The following is a 14,426-nucleotide window of genomic DNA, read 5'->3' as shown; positions in this document are numbered from 1 at the left end:
CTCTTTTTCTCATTCATTTTTCCTCTCTTATTGTTTTTTCATGTCAGTTTATTATGGTCGATTTCAGAGGAACCCAAAGCTACTCTCTCTTTCCTCAGAGCACAAGGTATACGTATAAAATTTATCTGTTTCCATTAATGATGTCTTTTTATTGTTGGGATTTTTTATTTTGAAAATTCGTGTCTTCTGTAAGATGAAAATGGAGGAAATATAATGTAATTTACTGATGCTACAGTCATACTAAATAAAGAGAATTGTTATACTTTGAATGCTAAATAAGGTTACCATCATAAATTTACTGTTGTATAATTATTTGCCATACCTTTATCTTATCCATTATATATGCACTGTAAAACTGTTTTAATAATGTCATTGTATATGCTATAAATATCAAAAATGCTGACTTTTTTCCGTTTCTCCCAAATGCTGGGTTCAGTTTTATCCAGATTTTCGTTATTTTTATCCCACTACATCATTCCACCCAAACCCCACGAAGAAATTCTTTTTGACCTCTTCCTCTTATGCAGAGCGGCCCTCAAATCATCCTAACCAGTCCTTTCTTCTGAAGAAAGAATAATGCTCTCATCCAGTTTCTTGGGTCAACTGTTCGTCTCTTGGTGCATCTGCTTCAACGATGCCTTTCTGGGGCTCCCCCCCCCCTACCTTCTCTTGTTCAATCCCGACTCCGACCCTCAAAACAAAGTGATCAAGGTCTTTGAATAGTTGCCCCAAAAACAGCAATTTTTTGTATTAATGGTTCAAGAATTGCAAATTCAGCTTAATCATATTTGAAAAGACCTCTTATGCTATGGCGCCTGGGATCTTCTTCACTCTTTAAAGTGTCCGTTGCCCCCCCCCCCCCCCCCCCCCCCCCCCTCTCCCTTCATTTCTTGAATGTACTGTCGAAGCTTCGCCCCACCTCCCCCACCCCCTCCCGGCTTCTTCATATTTCCTGTTCCTTGCTTTCCATGAATTTTTCGCGTTTATCTGCTTCCCTTTCCGTTCCCAGTCCTTTGTTTGCTGTATCTCTGTCTTGGATGTAATTTCTGACTTTAGTGCGGACCTAAATAGACTCCTAAGTGTTACTTGATGAAAACAGTTAAAAATAGTGCGTCTTTCATATGAATGATAGTTTAAAATAATTCTTTGCATGTACATATATATATATATATATATATATATATAATATATATATATTTATGTATTTATTTATACATATATGTATACGTATAAGTAATGTATGTAATAATATATATATATATATATATATATATATATATATATATATGTATAATATATATAATATATATATATATATATATAGACACGACATTAGTTACTTATGACACAATATCGCATATGAAGTACGCAACAGACAAAAGATATTTATCATATAATAAAGTATTTTGAAATAACCGTCCGTGCTGTCATCGTAAAATTCCAAAAATATTTCCTACCTTCTCAGCCTGTGAGCAGTGGTAGGAGGACTCGTTTCTCATTTGATTTGTGGTACTAATCTAGAGATTTTTTTCTCTCCCTCCCCAATCCCTTTCCTCAACCCCCAACCCCCTTCCTACGACACATTGACCGTCGTTCCTCTATCAACGTCCATGTCAATCACATTTTTGTTTCTGAACCCTCCCTTTTTCCTCATCACTCCTTTGTCCACCCGCCCCACCCCCTTCTCCCCCTGCCCATATGCTGCATCCTTGGACCTCGGACTGGACACCAGATTGACCATCACAGCATCATGCCCCATGAACCTGCAATACTTCCCCATGGATCGACAACTCTGCATCATTGAGATCGAAAGTTGTAAGTATAGCCTTTTTGGGTTCTCATTTTTATTTTGTTAATAATGATGCCAATAATGATTGTTTTTTTTAATCCTCATTTCAGTGAATTATATAGCTACTTTACTGCTTAATTGACAGAAGAATCATAAAAGACATTTTGTGATGATGGAAACTTTCAGGGCACGATAAGATAGCAAAGTAAAATGCGGTTGGAAAGAGGTGCTGTGTACTTACCTTAGTAGTCATGTTCTTATGTTCTTATCCGAGTTTCATATTATCTTTCGCATATAGGTGTCCCATTATGCAAAAGCATGCAGTAACCTAAATGAAAATATACCGGACTGCTGATTACGACTGTGACTATATAACTAAGCTAAGAAAAAAACAAAAAGCAACTACATAATGTATGGTTAAATATCGATACTCGAAATGTTGAAGACCAGTTAGGTGCAATGGGAACGTCAGTGGCGAGACTTCTGGAGGGGTTAAAAAGGAGAGAGAGCGGATGACAGGGGACATCCTTACTTTGATGGATAGGAGGAGGGCTTATGATAATGTTGGTGAGGAAGGAACTAGGAAGGTAAATGAGATCCTTACTGAAGCAATAAAAGTGCGAGCGAACAGAGAGCATGGAAAGGTAAAGCATCTCAAGAGCAAATCAAGAGAAGAGGTATAAACGAATAAATGCTGTAAGAAGAGAAAGGGAATGGCTGACAGTAATGCGATAATGAAGGCTGATGGATCTGACAGTGGAACTGGGAGAAGTGTTGGAGAGAATATAGGATATCAGAGCTTTTTAAAGGTGAGAGGCAGCAGTAAAGACTGGTGACAGAGACATAGGGAAAGCACTGGAGTATTTCCAAAACTAATCTTTAGTGATCTTTGTTAATGACTATCCCTAGAAAATGGGCATTTTTTTAATGCTGTCAACAAATTATGACTTTAGCCAACTAGAGTCAGCTCACGAAAACAATTTCGGGTGTGATGGTGGAAGGGCCTCTGTCAAGGAGGAGCCCTTTTGGGTTCAGGGAAGGAAAGGCTACAGCAACTGCTACATTTGTAGCGAGAATACTCTCTGAAAAAGCAATGGAAGTGCAATGGTGGGTGTTTTAGAGATCACAAAACTTAAAAGGCCTTTAACAAATAAAACATGGCTGGCTGATGAAAATGCTAAAAATGAAAGGGTAGATGGTAAAGATATTAGAATGCAGGTAGCAGTCAAGACAGAAAGCGAGCAGAGTGAATGAGAGCGGATGAACCAAGGGGGAGAGACAGGGTGGGCTGTGCAATGTCCCCTGATTTATTTCATTATCTGATGGCTGGTTAATGAGTGAAGCAGATGTGGGTGCTGTGAGTGCCGGCGGTCACATTGTTAATAACATTAGGGATACTGACACTGTAGCCTACTGGTTGCTCATTCAGAGGAAAAGGTGCACAGGTTGCTAATGGAGGTCAACAGTTCAGAGAGGAAAAAAGACTAAATATTGAGGTGGCTAAGACTATAATCTAAATTTAAGAGGCAAGCGAATTGAGCAGCTGGACCCATTAAGCTTCTTGGTTTGTTAGAGAACACCAAATTGGTGCTGTGATAGGGCATTTAAATACTTGACAGGAAAAGAAAAAAAAAGAGAACACAAAAAAAGAAGAGTTTTTCATAAAAAAACACTTAATTTGTCAAGAAAAGCATAAAAAGAAAGCTGGAAACACATTTGGTAATTTTTTATATATGAATGTCAATTTCAAAATTACGGAAACATTTTTGTTTTTGTTTTTTTTGCATTCGGCCATTTTAGCGGCAGCTTTGACGTCAACTATAACAAAAGAAGGTTATCAGCGCTTAAATCAATGAACCCATCTACAAGAAAGACGAAAGGCAAAAGCAAGAATTGGGAAGCACTCTAACCACAGTTAGTTTTATTAAACAGGGTCATTACTGGCAAATATAGATTATTTCTGCACCATCCAACTGCCTTCACTAAAGAAACTCTTGCACATGCGCTCTTTTCTCGTGGCCTATTTGATCGTTTTTCCAAGCGGTATTACAGAGGAGTAAGAAGAATCTTCATCAACACAACGCAGGTGTTACTTGTTGCAAGTGGAAGCCGCTATTTTGCATGAAATCTTCGATGAAATCAGAATAAGACGGAGCCACGGGAATGGGGCAAAAAGAGATGGGATCAGGTCCACAATGACAAAAATAATGAAAGTCGGTAACTTTTCAATTAGGTTTCCAGACAGGGAAAAAGTACATCCCAGGCAAGAATTTTCGACCCCACTACTGTCCACATCTAGTGGAATTTCAAGAAAGTAAATTCGAGATGCACAAAAAATTCACGAGAAGAACAGACTAAAACTGAAGCTGATTGACTTTGTCGTTACGTGTCATCAAAATGCCCAGGCCTTAAAGTTTGTTCTTTACCATTACAAAAAGATGAACTACAACGCCATGTCATGCGAAACCTTTCCTTGCACAGTGGCTATAAAACTGTACGATGGTCAGTCCCTGACAAGATCACTGAAGTAAGCCCATCGAAGATTTTATTTCAAGAGATTTTATCCTTAAACTTCATCAGCCGTTATTCGGTGAATGTACAAAGTCATCTTCAAAAGTTATAGAAAGGTGCCAACGAGGTTGTGACCAATAAATAAGGTACACATTCTTAAGAAATGCTGTGGAAAGTGATTAGTTTTTTTATAATAAAGTAATTCTTCCCTCAAGATGGTGTTCAAGAAGTTAAACTTTCAACAGAAATCCCCCAAAAGCCCATTAGTATAAAATCCGTAATCCAGATTCTATAACCAGTCTTATCAGGACACAACAGGAGTCATTACTTGAATTGTAAGCGTCATGTCAATCCTGTAGAGACAAAAACCATAAATGAATGTAACTATTCTCCTATGTTGATTCCCTAAATGTAGTGCAGGTTGATGGAATGTTTTGAACGATGTATTTGTATTTTTAAGTCAGTGCTGTGGAAACAACATTAATAAGTGGAAAAAGAATATTGGGATCACGGGTGAATTACGTCTTGAATTTTTATGCATGATGCGGATAGAGAGAGAGAGAGAGAGAGAGAGAGAGAGAGAGAGAGAGAGAGAGGTGGGTATTATATCAAAGAAGAGCATCGAAACAAAAAAAAAGCAAAAAATCACATGAACACCTAGATTCTTCCGACTCGCACTTCCATATATATATATATATATATATATATATATATATATATATATATATATATATATATATATATATATATATATATATAATACATATATATATATATATATATATATATATATATATATATATATATATATATATATGAATAACTTGATCACGAAGTATATAAAACGTGATGCTATGTATAAATAAAGGTTTTTTGCCACGAAGGAAAAAATGAAAAAGCGAGATAGCCAAGTACTTTCGGTCCTGTTCGGACCCTTTACTGAGGCAAAGGGTCCGAACAGGACCGAAAGTACTTGGCTATCTCGCTTTTTCATTTTTTCCTTCGTGGCAAAAAACCTTTATATATATATATACTTATATATATATAATATATATAATATTATATATATAGATATATATATATATAGTATATATATATATAAAATATATATTAAAAATTCGTCGTCCGTAAGATGTTCACGACACTTTGCCCTTTCTCCCAGACTCAAAAATGCACATTTCCAATTTAGACTAAATTCATTTGTCCGTTTAATTAGCGTAAAACGATAACAAGTAACGTAACTTCGACCCAGACAATAAAGTTGATGTGGGACACTTGCTGTGACGCGTCATACCCACGATCTCAACATTAACAAAGAAGACGAGAAAGGGAAAGGCTCTCTCTCTCTCTCTCTCTCTCTCTCTCTCTCTCTCTCTCTCTCTCATAATAATAATAATAATAATAATATATGGAGATATCGGTGGACAGGTTATTTATTGATGAATTTATTTGAAGCCTGGTGTTTATTTTCATGGTGACTGGGCGTTCCTATTATTTTCCGCCTATCTTTCATGAGGGAAGCTATCCTCGCCTCCCGCCGTCGTCCTTCTCATCTGCTTCCATTTCTCTACCCCTACTTCTATATTTTATCAGATCGGTCTTTCTTATTGTTGTTATTTTTCGTCACCCTATCATCTTCTTTCTCCTTTGCCTCCCTTCCCCCCTTCTTTTGCCCTCGCCCCGTGTCCCTTCCCCTGCCCTCCGTTTCTCGGACGTGTTCCCGATGTCATCGCCAGGTAACGAGTGATTGTTATCGGGGCCGCGTTTGTCCTGCATCGGCCGCAAACTGCCATTATGTTCGAGCGCCACCGTCGGACGTCAACAAACACCGGTCCCCAGAAACAAAGGTGTAGCCATGACCTATCGGAGTAGAAGAGGCTGGAAAATCAACCCCACCCCCTCCCCCACACACCCACACCCGCCTTCTCCGGCCTGCAAAAGTTCCCTTGGGCAGTAACAGCCCTCTTTTGCGATTCGACCCATAACTTAATTTACAAAAATAAACGGCACCTGTTTGTATTCAATTCATAGAATAATTTGGATAGGTTAAATCAACTTCCAAAGCTGCCTGTGACCATAAAACTCGAGCTTTATCATCATATTTGATAAGAATAAATTATTTTGAAACAGCACATTTTCCGACAGGAATGACCTGCAGAATTAATTTTCGAATCTAAACGACTTCCAAAGAATTTCCAGTATCAGAGATTGACTTCTAACAAGATAGTCAGTTATTACTAGCGACTGCCGCCTTTCGGTGACCTCACCGCTAAAGAAACAGATTCCTCGTCACGGAACCTTCCTCCATTATCCTTGAATAAAGAATATCTCTATTCTGAAGCTTATTTTCCTAAGCGAAGCTGACCGTTTCGGAAGCATTCCTGTTCCGCTCTGTCTTCGCTGAAGAGTCGGTCATCCTCTTTATGATTTGCATATGTATCTCTCATTCTTCTTTGTAAATAAATCAAGCTGAGTCAAAAGGGAACCAGGGCGGAATTTGAAGGTCATTCAATATGAAGACTCAAATTTAATGCTTATTTATGACGTGTTCCGCCAACCCACCTAACCCGGCGACTCGTAATAATAACCGGACACGCGAAGTAACATAATGATCGGCAACATGCTACAGTCAATAATGAACAGCGTCACGCCATGTCATTTTGCAGGAATCTCTCTCTCTCTCTCTCTCTCTCTCTCAAAGGGATTCCTGTCGAAAACCAGCCATTATCAGGATTATGGGTTTGGCTTATTTATTAACAGACTTTAAGATTCGTAGGAGTGTTTGTGTCGGTACTTATTGTGGGAGAAATGTTCCTGCCAGTTTTACATGAAATCGTGTTGAATATAAGAGGTGATCTGTAGATTATTTAGTTAAAGAATGACATGGCTATGATAAGCGGATTTTTGTTTATCATCAAAGGTTGTACAGAAAAGAAGAAAAATAACAACAATCGACTTTCGTCACTACATTCCCAAAGAAAGAGGTCCCTGCAAAGATATTAAAATTCACTCTCCAACATCTACAATTTTCTCAGCGTGAACTACGTTCTCGAGTTCGTTTTCAGTGTTTCTTTGAGAATCGTGGTATTCTTCTTTTTCACAATTTTGCAAAGATTTTTAAGAATCACAGAAGGTATTCTAGAATTTGAAGTCCTATTTTTTTAGAAAGTAAAGTTTTCTCACGATTCGAAACTAATTAGTTGTAAATGGATCATCTTTTTATAAGGTCGCTGCATAATTGCCCGAACACCCTCTGTCAGTAATGAAAAATGAACAAAGGAATAACTGCAATAAATTGCTGCTATTCATAGTCAAGAAATCTCGATGGTATTGATAAGAAATAAAATTGATTAGTGAGTTGTCTATTAAGCACAGTATAGTGACAAATATAAAGCTAAGTTTCCTAGTTCTGCGCTCTCTCTCTCTCTCTCTCTCTCTCTCTCTCTCTCTCTCTCTCTCTCTCATACACATGCAAGTGATACTTACAAGAAGTTTCTTTCTGGCAGACTGTAGAAATGCAACCTTTTCCCAGCACCCATTTTCGGCTGCCTTTGAAGCGCGTAAAACTTTTGTGGGCTATCGCGTTACCTCATTTCCAGCTTCAAGCGGAGAGGCTATCAAAAAATCTCAAGTTTTATTTACCCGACGGTGTAAAAATTTCAAATGTTCTTACGCATTACAAAAGAGCTTTCCGAAATGGAATACAAATCTTTTTCTCGCCAATAAGAGCCTTTTCTGTGAGCAAACGCTCTCAGGAAAAGCCATCAGACATTTACTGTTAGTGTCTAATTGTCTCCATTCGAGTCAGTATGACGCGTCTGTGTATAATGCAATTGCATTTTCTTTTCAAATGCCAACACGCATGTTTATTGCATTTGTGATGACACGATTGCTTTTGTTTTCCTGCGAATATTTATTGGCCCGGGCTTGTTAACCGGTACGGATAGAGCGAGATAAAAGGAAAAATCTAAGCAGAGCATTCTAACAAAAACGAAAAGGAAAAAAAATATACAACTGGGCGCTTCCCATTCAGAGCGTCGAAAGTGATACCAGAGGTTCCTTTATGCCGAAGAGATATATAGTATACACTCGTCCGGTTAACGATCGATCTCCGCGCATCAAATAACCAGTTGTTAACCCTGAACAATTTCAGGGAAATTGTCATGGTTTGAAACAGTTATTCAGGTTTGTGAAGACAATCAAACAATTCCGATGTCGTTTCAGAATAGAAATCCAAGTACTAGACTCTCTTTGGTTGATCTATTAGACCATTCCGTTACATGGAAAAGACTTTCTTCCGTACACGTTGAGGAGTTATTTTATTCAACATTAAGGCATAGATGCCATAGAATAAGATCAAATGGCTTTGACTTCCTTTGAGGAAAATGGAAGTCATTTGTCCTTTAATAGTTTTATACAGTAAATTCTCTTACTTAACAATTTAGCAATAACATTAATGCCTTATATATATTTTATTTTGCTTAGGAGTTTAGCAATACCATTAACGCCTCTGTATAATATATTTTCACCGATATAAAATAAGACAGTTTACGACTGAGTGAAATGAAGCACGAAACGATCAACTGATACACTTGCCTGTTTATGTAAAAAAAATCATATTACACATGATTATGTACCTTCAGAAAATCCTTAAAGGGACGGTTTGTCCCATGACTTGCAAGCTTTTGTCGTTAGTCAAATGATATGAAGTTTCTGCAAACGAAATGTCTTTTATTGTTTACTGCCCTGTTGCCTATACATCTGTTTGAATCACTCACTTCTGACTGCACTGCACATTTTTATTATTATCATTATTGTTCTCGTAGTTAATGCTGTAGGTAAAAAAATGTTTACTATGATCATGAAAACAATAACTGTTGTAGTCCCAGATATAAACTTTATGTTTTAACCTATCTCAATGTAATAAAATTGTGACATCTCCACAGTCGGATACAGTATGGATCACATTCGGCTCTCATGGCATGCAGGGGACAAATCAGTGGTTATCGAATCAGATGTTTCCTTACCTCAGTTTAGAGTCCTTGGCTACAACAGAAGAACCATCACCGTTTCCACATCTACTGGTAAGTACTGTACAGCAGCTGCTTCTCTCTTCTCTTGTGGTGTTTATGTCTTGATAACTGATATTATAGTGATGTAGTGCTGGTTATTTTAAACTGAGTTTACTGTTTGACAAACAACCGTTACCCTCAAAGATCTCCGATATGATGTAGGTGAGAAGTATATTTTAGCCCTTCTGAGTACTAAAGCTGGTTCACTTAAGGTAGATTCGTGGATGAGCCCTATGTTTAAGAGACGTTTGTTTGGCGGTCGCTGATTGGCTGGTACTGGGAAGCAGGCAGCTCCCTGCCAATCAGCGGCCGCCAAACAAACGTCTCGTTGGCATAGGATTCACCCAAGAATCTACCTTAAGTGAACCGGCTATAGTTTAACTTATTATTATTATTATTATTATTATTATTATTATTATTATTATTATTATTATTATTATCCGCGTTACGCCTTTGAATAGTTTCGACACAAATGCTGAATAACACAGTGCTACTTGAGATGATATATGAACATACAGTTGATTCATTATTTCAAGAAACAAGTAACATATGCAAAAACTGTCCGTAAAATTTTGTTGCGACTCTGTCGGTAGGATACTCCCTTCACCACAGACTACGAGAATCAGCAGGTTTAACAAGCTAGTTTCGGTGTTTTTCTACAGTGCCTTTTTATGGCACATCAGCAGGCTATTGTGAATACCCTCACCTTTTAGAATTCTAGCCATAGTGATTGAATAAATGGAACTTTTAAATTGCCTGAAACCTTTGTGGGAGTTGTGTGGTTAGAGGCACCGGTTGTTGAGTTGGATGAAATATCGCAAAGTCATTATTAAATCTAAAGTATTTTTTATTGTGCATATTCTTTCACATTTATCTCTGTTTTCATGCCAGTTATTTTTATGCTCTTCGCAACACATTTCTTAAGCCTTTTACAACGACCAAGATATCAAATATATTGATTTGGTTGCAACTCTTTTATGGGGCGATCCTCCCCTAGATTAGGTGACAGGGACTGTCATCTAATCTAGGTTTAGCGAAAAAAGCCTCTCTGATGATGTTTCACAACTGTCAGTGCAATGCAGTACCTTATTTACATTATATATTTGTTAAGGCATACTTCTCTTCAATTCTAGTAAACTGGTGGATATGATAACAAAGGGCTTAGAATAAAGGAGGAAACTACGAAGAAAAATAAGCCATGATGCAATGAATGCTAGGTAATCTATTTATTTTAAAGAGTCCTGTCCCCGGAAATCCCGATCTGGAGACAGAAAGGTTAACCCCCGTCACCAGGGGCATCTTCTCTAATGACTTGAAAAGATCAGGTTAAGGATGCCCCATTGCCTGCGTGAAAGGTAGTTCGAGCCAGGAGGCGTCCCCACTTACCTGATAATCACTCTGTGGGTGGAAATATTTAGCAAGGGATTCAGTTAAAGGAAGGACCTGTTACAACTAGATTATCTGCTATTTTCTTCTTGTATCATTTCTTTGACACTTTCTGTCCTATTTATTATGTTACGATACTTGGAATTCTGCACACTATATATATATATATATATATATATATATTTATATATATATATATATATATATATATTAGTACGTGGGTGTGCCCTCGCGCGCGCGCGTCACACACACACACACACACACACACATATATATATATATATATATATATATATATATATATATATATATATATATATATATATATATATATATATAATATATATATATATATATATATATATATATATATATATATATCAATTCAAGCTACAAATGTCCTTTAATATCTAAATTCACTTTACCTCCCAAACCCAAATGTTGGCTGATTGGATAGCGTCACTGACTGTCCTGATTTCGTCCCCGTCCACTTGGACGGTGGTTCGATCCCATGGGGGACGAAATTATTATCAATTAAAAAATTCGCCTTCGGTACATATATGAAAATATATCATTTGGGAGGTAAAGTGAATTTAGATATTAAAGGACATTTGTAGCTTGAATTGATATATAAATGATCACGGTTCGATGTGATAATTATTCATATATATATATATATATATATATATATATATATATATATATATATATATTTGTGTGTGTGTGTGTGTGTATGTAATGTTTATGAAATAAAATATTCAAAAAAATATTCTTAAACAAAATTTAGTGTCAGTAAGATTTCCCTGACAATATGCAGATGAAATAAATAAGAGCGTAATGTTTCGGAAACAGAAACAAATAATTAAGAGATACATATATATATATATATATATATATAATATATATAGATATATATATATGTATATATAAAATGATAGTCTATAAAGGAAGACATCGAGAAAGCAGGCCATTTGAGTCGGGATTAGGTGGCGGCCGACCTACGATTATCTGTGCAAGTCCTCTTTAATGCTTGTTGTAGATGTGTGTTGCGAATGGCTTGGGAATCCCGCACCCCTCGGGAGATTCTTCCTTGTGTTTGTTCATTTAATTGAGGCGGATTCGGTCATTTGGCCTTTGAACCGGCAGCTGCTCCTGATAACAATGCGCGCGACAGATTCCATTAAACACGAAGATTCGTATCATTTACATAGTTCAAAAAAGCAGAATTTTGGCGTCCTTATCTGTTTAGACCATTTATGCTGAATAATTATCTGAGAGAAAGATTTGCCTGTCAATCCTAAACGTTTGTATTACGTTTGCAAGGTCGACACCTGTGTCATCAGGGTTTTTATTTTGCTGAACATAAATACCGCTTGATCGATTGCATTGGGACTGCTCTAAAGACTTTGCACATCCTAGAGTTTGATCTAACTTTGTTAGTCTCTTAAGGTATGGGATTTTGATTTGATGACGAACTGTTCTTGTGGGCTTCATTTTGGTGGTAAAAGAAAAATTTGGTCGAGTATCTGGAGCGTTTTCTCACTCCCGTGGGCAGGGCAATCGGTGTAAGTACAAAGATGATGGATTAAAAAAAAGGGTTGTAAATGGAAGTGAAACAGTTGATGTTTCCAGATAATCCAGTGTTGATTGTGAATGGCGCAAAGAAGCTGAAGAAAGCGGTGAGAGAATTTGAGGGAATAAAGTAAACGTTAAGGTGAACGGAAACCAGATGATGGGGGGACGAATGTGACAGGCAGTGGAAGGATGGAAATAGATCATTCATCCTGGTATTTTGTAGTGAATTTACTGGCTGATGGTAGGATGAATAAAAGGGTGAGTCACAGAATAGGTGAATCAATGAAGGCAGTGGTATGTGTACAAAATATGCAAAGAATGGAAGGAAAGTTTTGAAATAATTAACAGAATTCCCTTTTATGGAAATGAAGTGGGGGCGTTTAATGCAAGTGAATGCCTTGAAGATGGAGCTCCAGACCACGAGATGTTTCTGTAGCATATGAGGTATAGAGAGAAAGGTGAACTTACATAGAAGTCGCAAAAAGGTTAGCGGAAGTGAAGGTATGGGGTACATTAAAGTGAAGTCAGTGGGCAGAATGGAGGATGATAGGCTGCCAACAGTTTACAGTTTGCAAGTGAAGGAGAGCTAGACCTAGAAAGAACTGAATGAATGTTGTGAGAGAAGTATTAGCAAGGAAGAACCTCAACCTCCAGGAAACCAGAGCGTCTCCAACATTTACATGAATATCTCAGTTCGTGTGGCTGGGTGGGGTTGTCAAAATCTAAACGCCACTGATGAGCCTTCCGTGAAGCCATGGAAGTGTTTAATTTGTGAATGAATAAGGCGTTATTATTAGAAACTGCTTATATTATATATATATATATATATATATATAATATATATATATATATATATATATATATATATATGTGTGTGTGTGTGTGTGTGTAATATATACATACATATAATGTGTGTGTATGGATAACGAAATAGAACAACCAAATTCTTGTCTTCCTGAAGACTGCTATACCAAACATAAGGTGAGCCTAAGCGCAGGTCGGGATGACCAACCGTTCCATTGCAGAGGAGTGGGGTGAGAGATTTGGTCAAGTGAGGAAAGATAAGGTTGACGCGGGTTTAGGGGGGAGGGGGATGGAGGAGGTAGTGGGGGTGATGCGCTGGAAGAGGCCCTTTATCTAAATCCCGGTTCTTAAGAGAAAGGATCGTCCAGCTGGACACATCGGTGGTTGAAGCGATTAAGATGAAATCCTCTCCACCTGTCTCATGATCACTAACCGATTATAGAGAAGGGATTATGAGAAAAAGTGAGAAGGGGGGGAGGGAGGAAGAGAGAGTGAGAGATACTATTGAGACCAGGAAAAGGACAGAGAAGAATCGAGCACCAGAGGGATCGGTTTATCGCTAATTATAGAAGAGCGCATGGAACATTTTTAAGGATGAAAAAATTCTAGATCTGAATTATCTTTTAACCAACCCATAAAACCAGGAACGAAATTATTATCAGCAAAAGCACTGTCTTCCTTTGAAGAGGAATTAGGCTGCCACTTTCGTTAAAGGACTATTTATGCAGAACCCTGAAAACTAGCCCTGACACACTCTTCTATTATAGACGCCTTTGTTGTTATCCACTTCCATTACTGCGGCCGAAGGCCGAATAATATCCACATTGAGATCCTCCAATGATATCCTTTAATTGGCTGTTCACTGATAGCCCTATAATGTTTCCCGGTGAATGCCTTGAAGATAACAATATTTTCCTGCAGAGATTTCCTTTCAGACTTTTTTTTTAATAACGTGAGGTTACCAACTTAGTTTTTTTCTCTCTCTCTCTCTCTCCAAAGACTCAAATACCGGATTTCTGTTGGTTCTCTCGCCAGCTAGATTATGAAATGATAGCGTCATTTTTACTGAGTCTTATTCTTATGCATTCATTTATGTTCGTTGTCGTGATTTTTCCTAATTTAGTTTTATAATTGTACCCTGAACGGGAGTTTTTACCATCGAGTGTAGATAGCTCAGCACCAGAAGCAGGGATCAGGAATAAGTGGTCATTTGCTCTTTATTAGTCCTATCCTTACGCCAAAGTTCCAGGAAGTTGTAACACCTTTTGAATCGTGTGCGTCAAGTACAA

General features: G+C 37.5%; 1 protein-coding gene across 12 annotated transcripts in view; it reads left to right on the top strand.

Annotated features, from left to right (window-relative positions):
- LOC135220661 (gamma-aminobutyric acid receptor subunit beta-like) overlaps positions 1-14,426 on the top strand; it is a 424,244-nt gene that overhangs the window by 352,149 nt on the left and 57,669 nt on the right. For all 12 annotated transcript variants that reach the window (XM_064258030.1, XM_064258029.1, XM_064258022.1 and 9 more), the window contains 2 exons: positions 1,733-1,815; positions 9,247-9,384. In XM_064258030.1, the coding sequence (XP_064114100.1) occupies positions 1,733-1,815; positions 9,247-9,384 (221 nt within the window). The remainder of the gene's footprint in view (positions 1-1,732; positions 1,816-9,246; positions 9,385-14,426) is intronic.

The sequence above is a fragment of the Macrobrachium nipponense genome, chromosome 2 (assembly GCF_015104395.2).
Source record: "Macrobrachium nipponense isolate FS-2020 chromosome 2, ASM1510439v2, whole genome shotgun sequence".
Classification (NCBI taxonomy): Eukaryota; Metazoa; Arthropoda; class Malacostraca; order Decapoda; family Palaemonidae; genus Macrobrachium; species Macrobrachium nipponense.
Note: the sequence above shows the minus strand (reverse complement) of the source record. Positions and strands in the feature narration are given on the sequence as shown.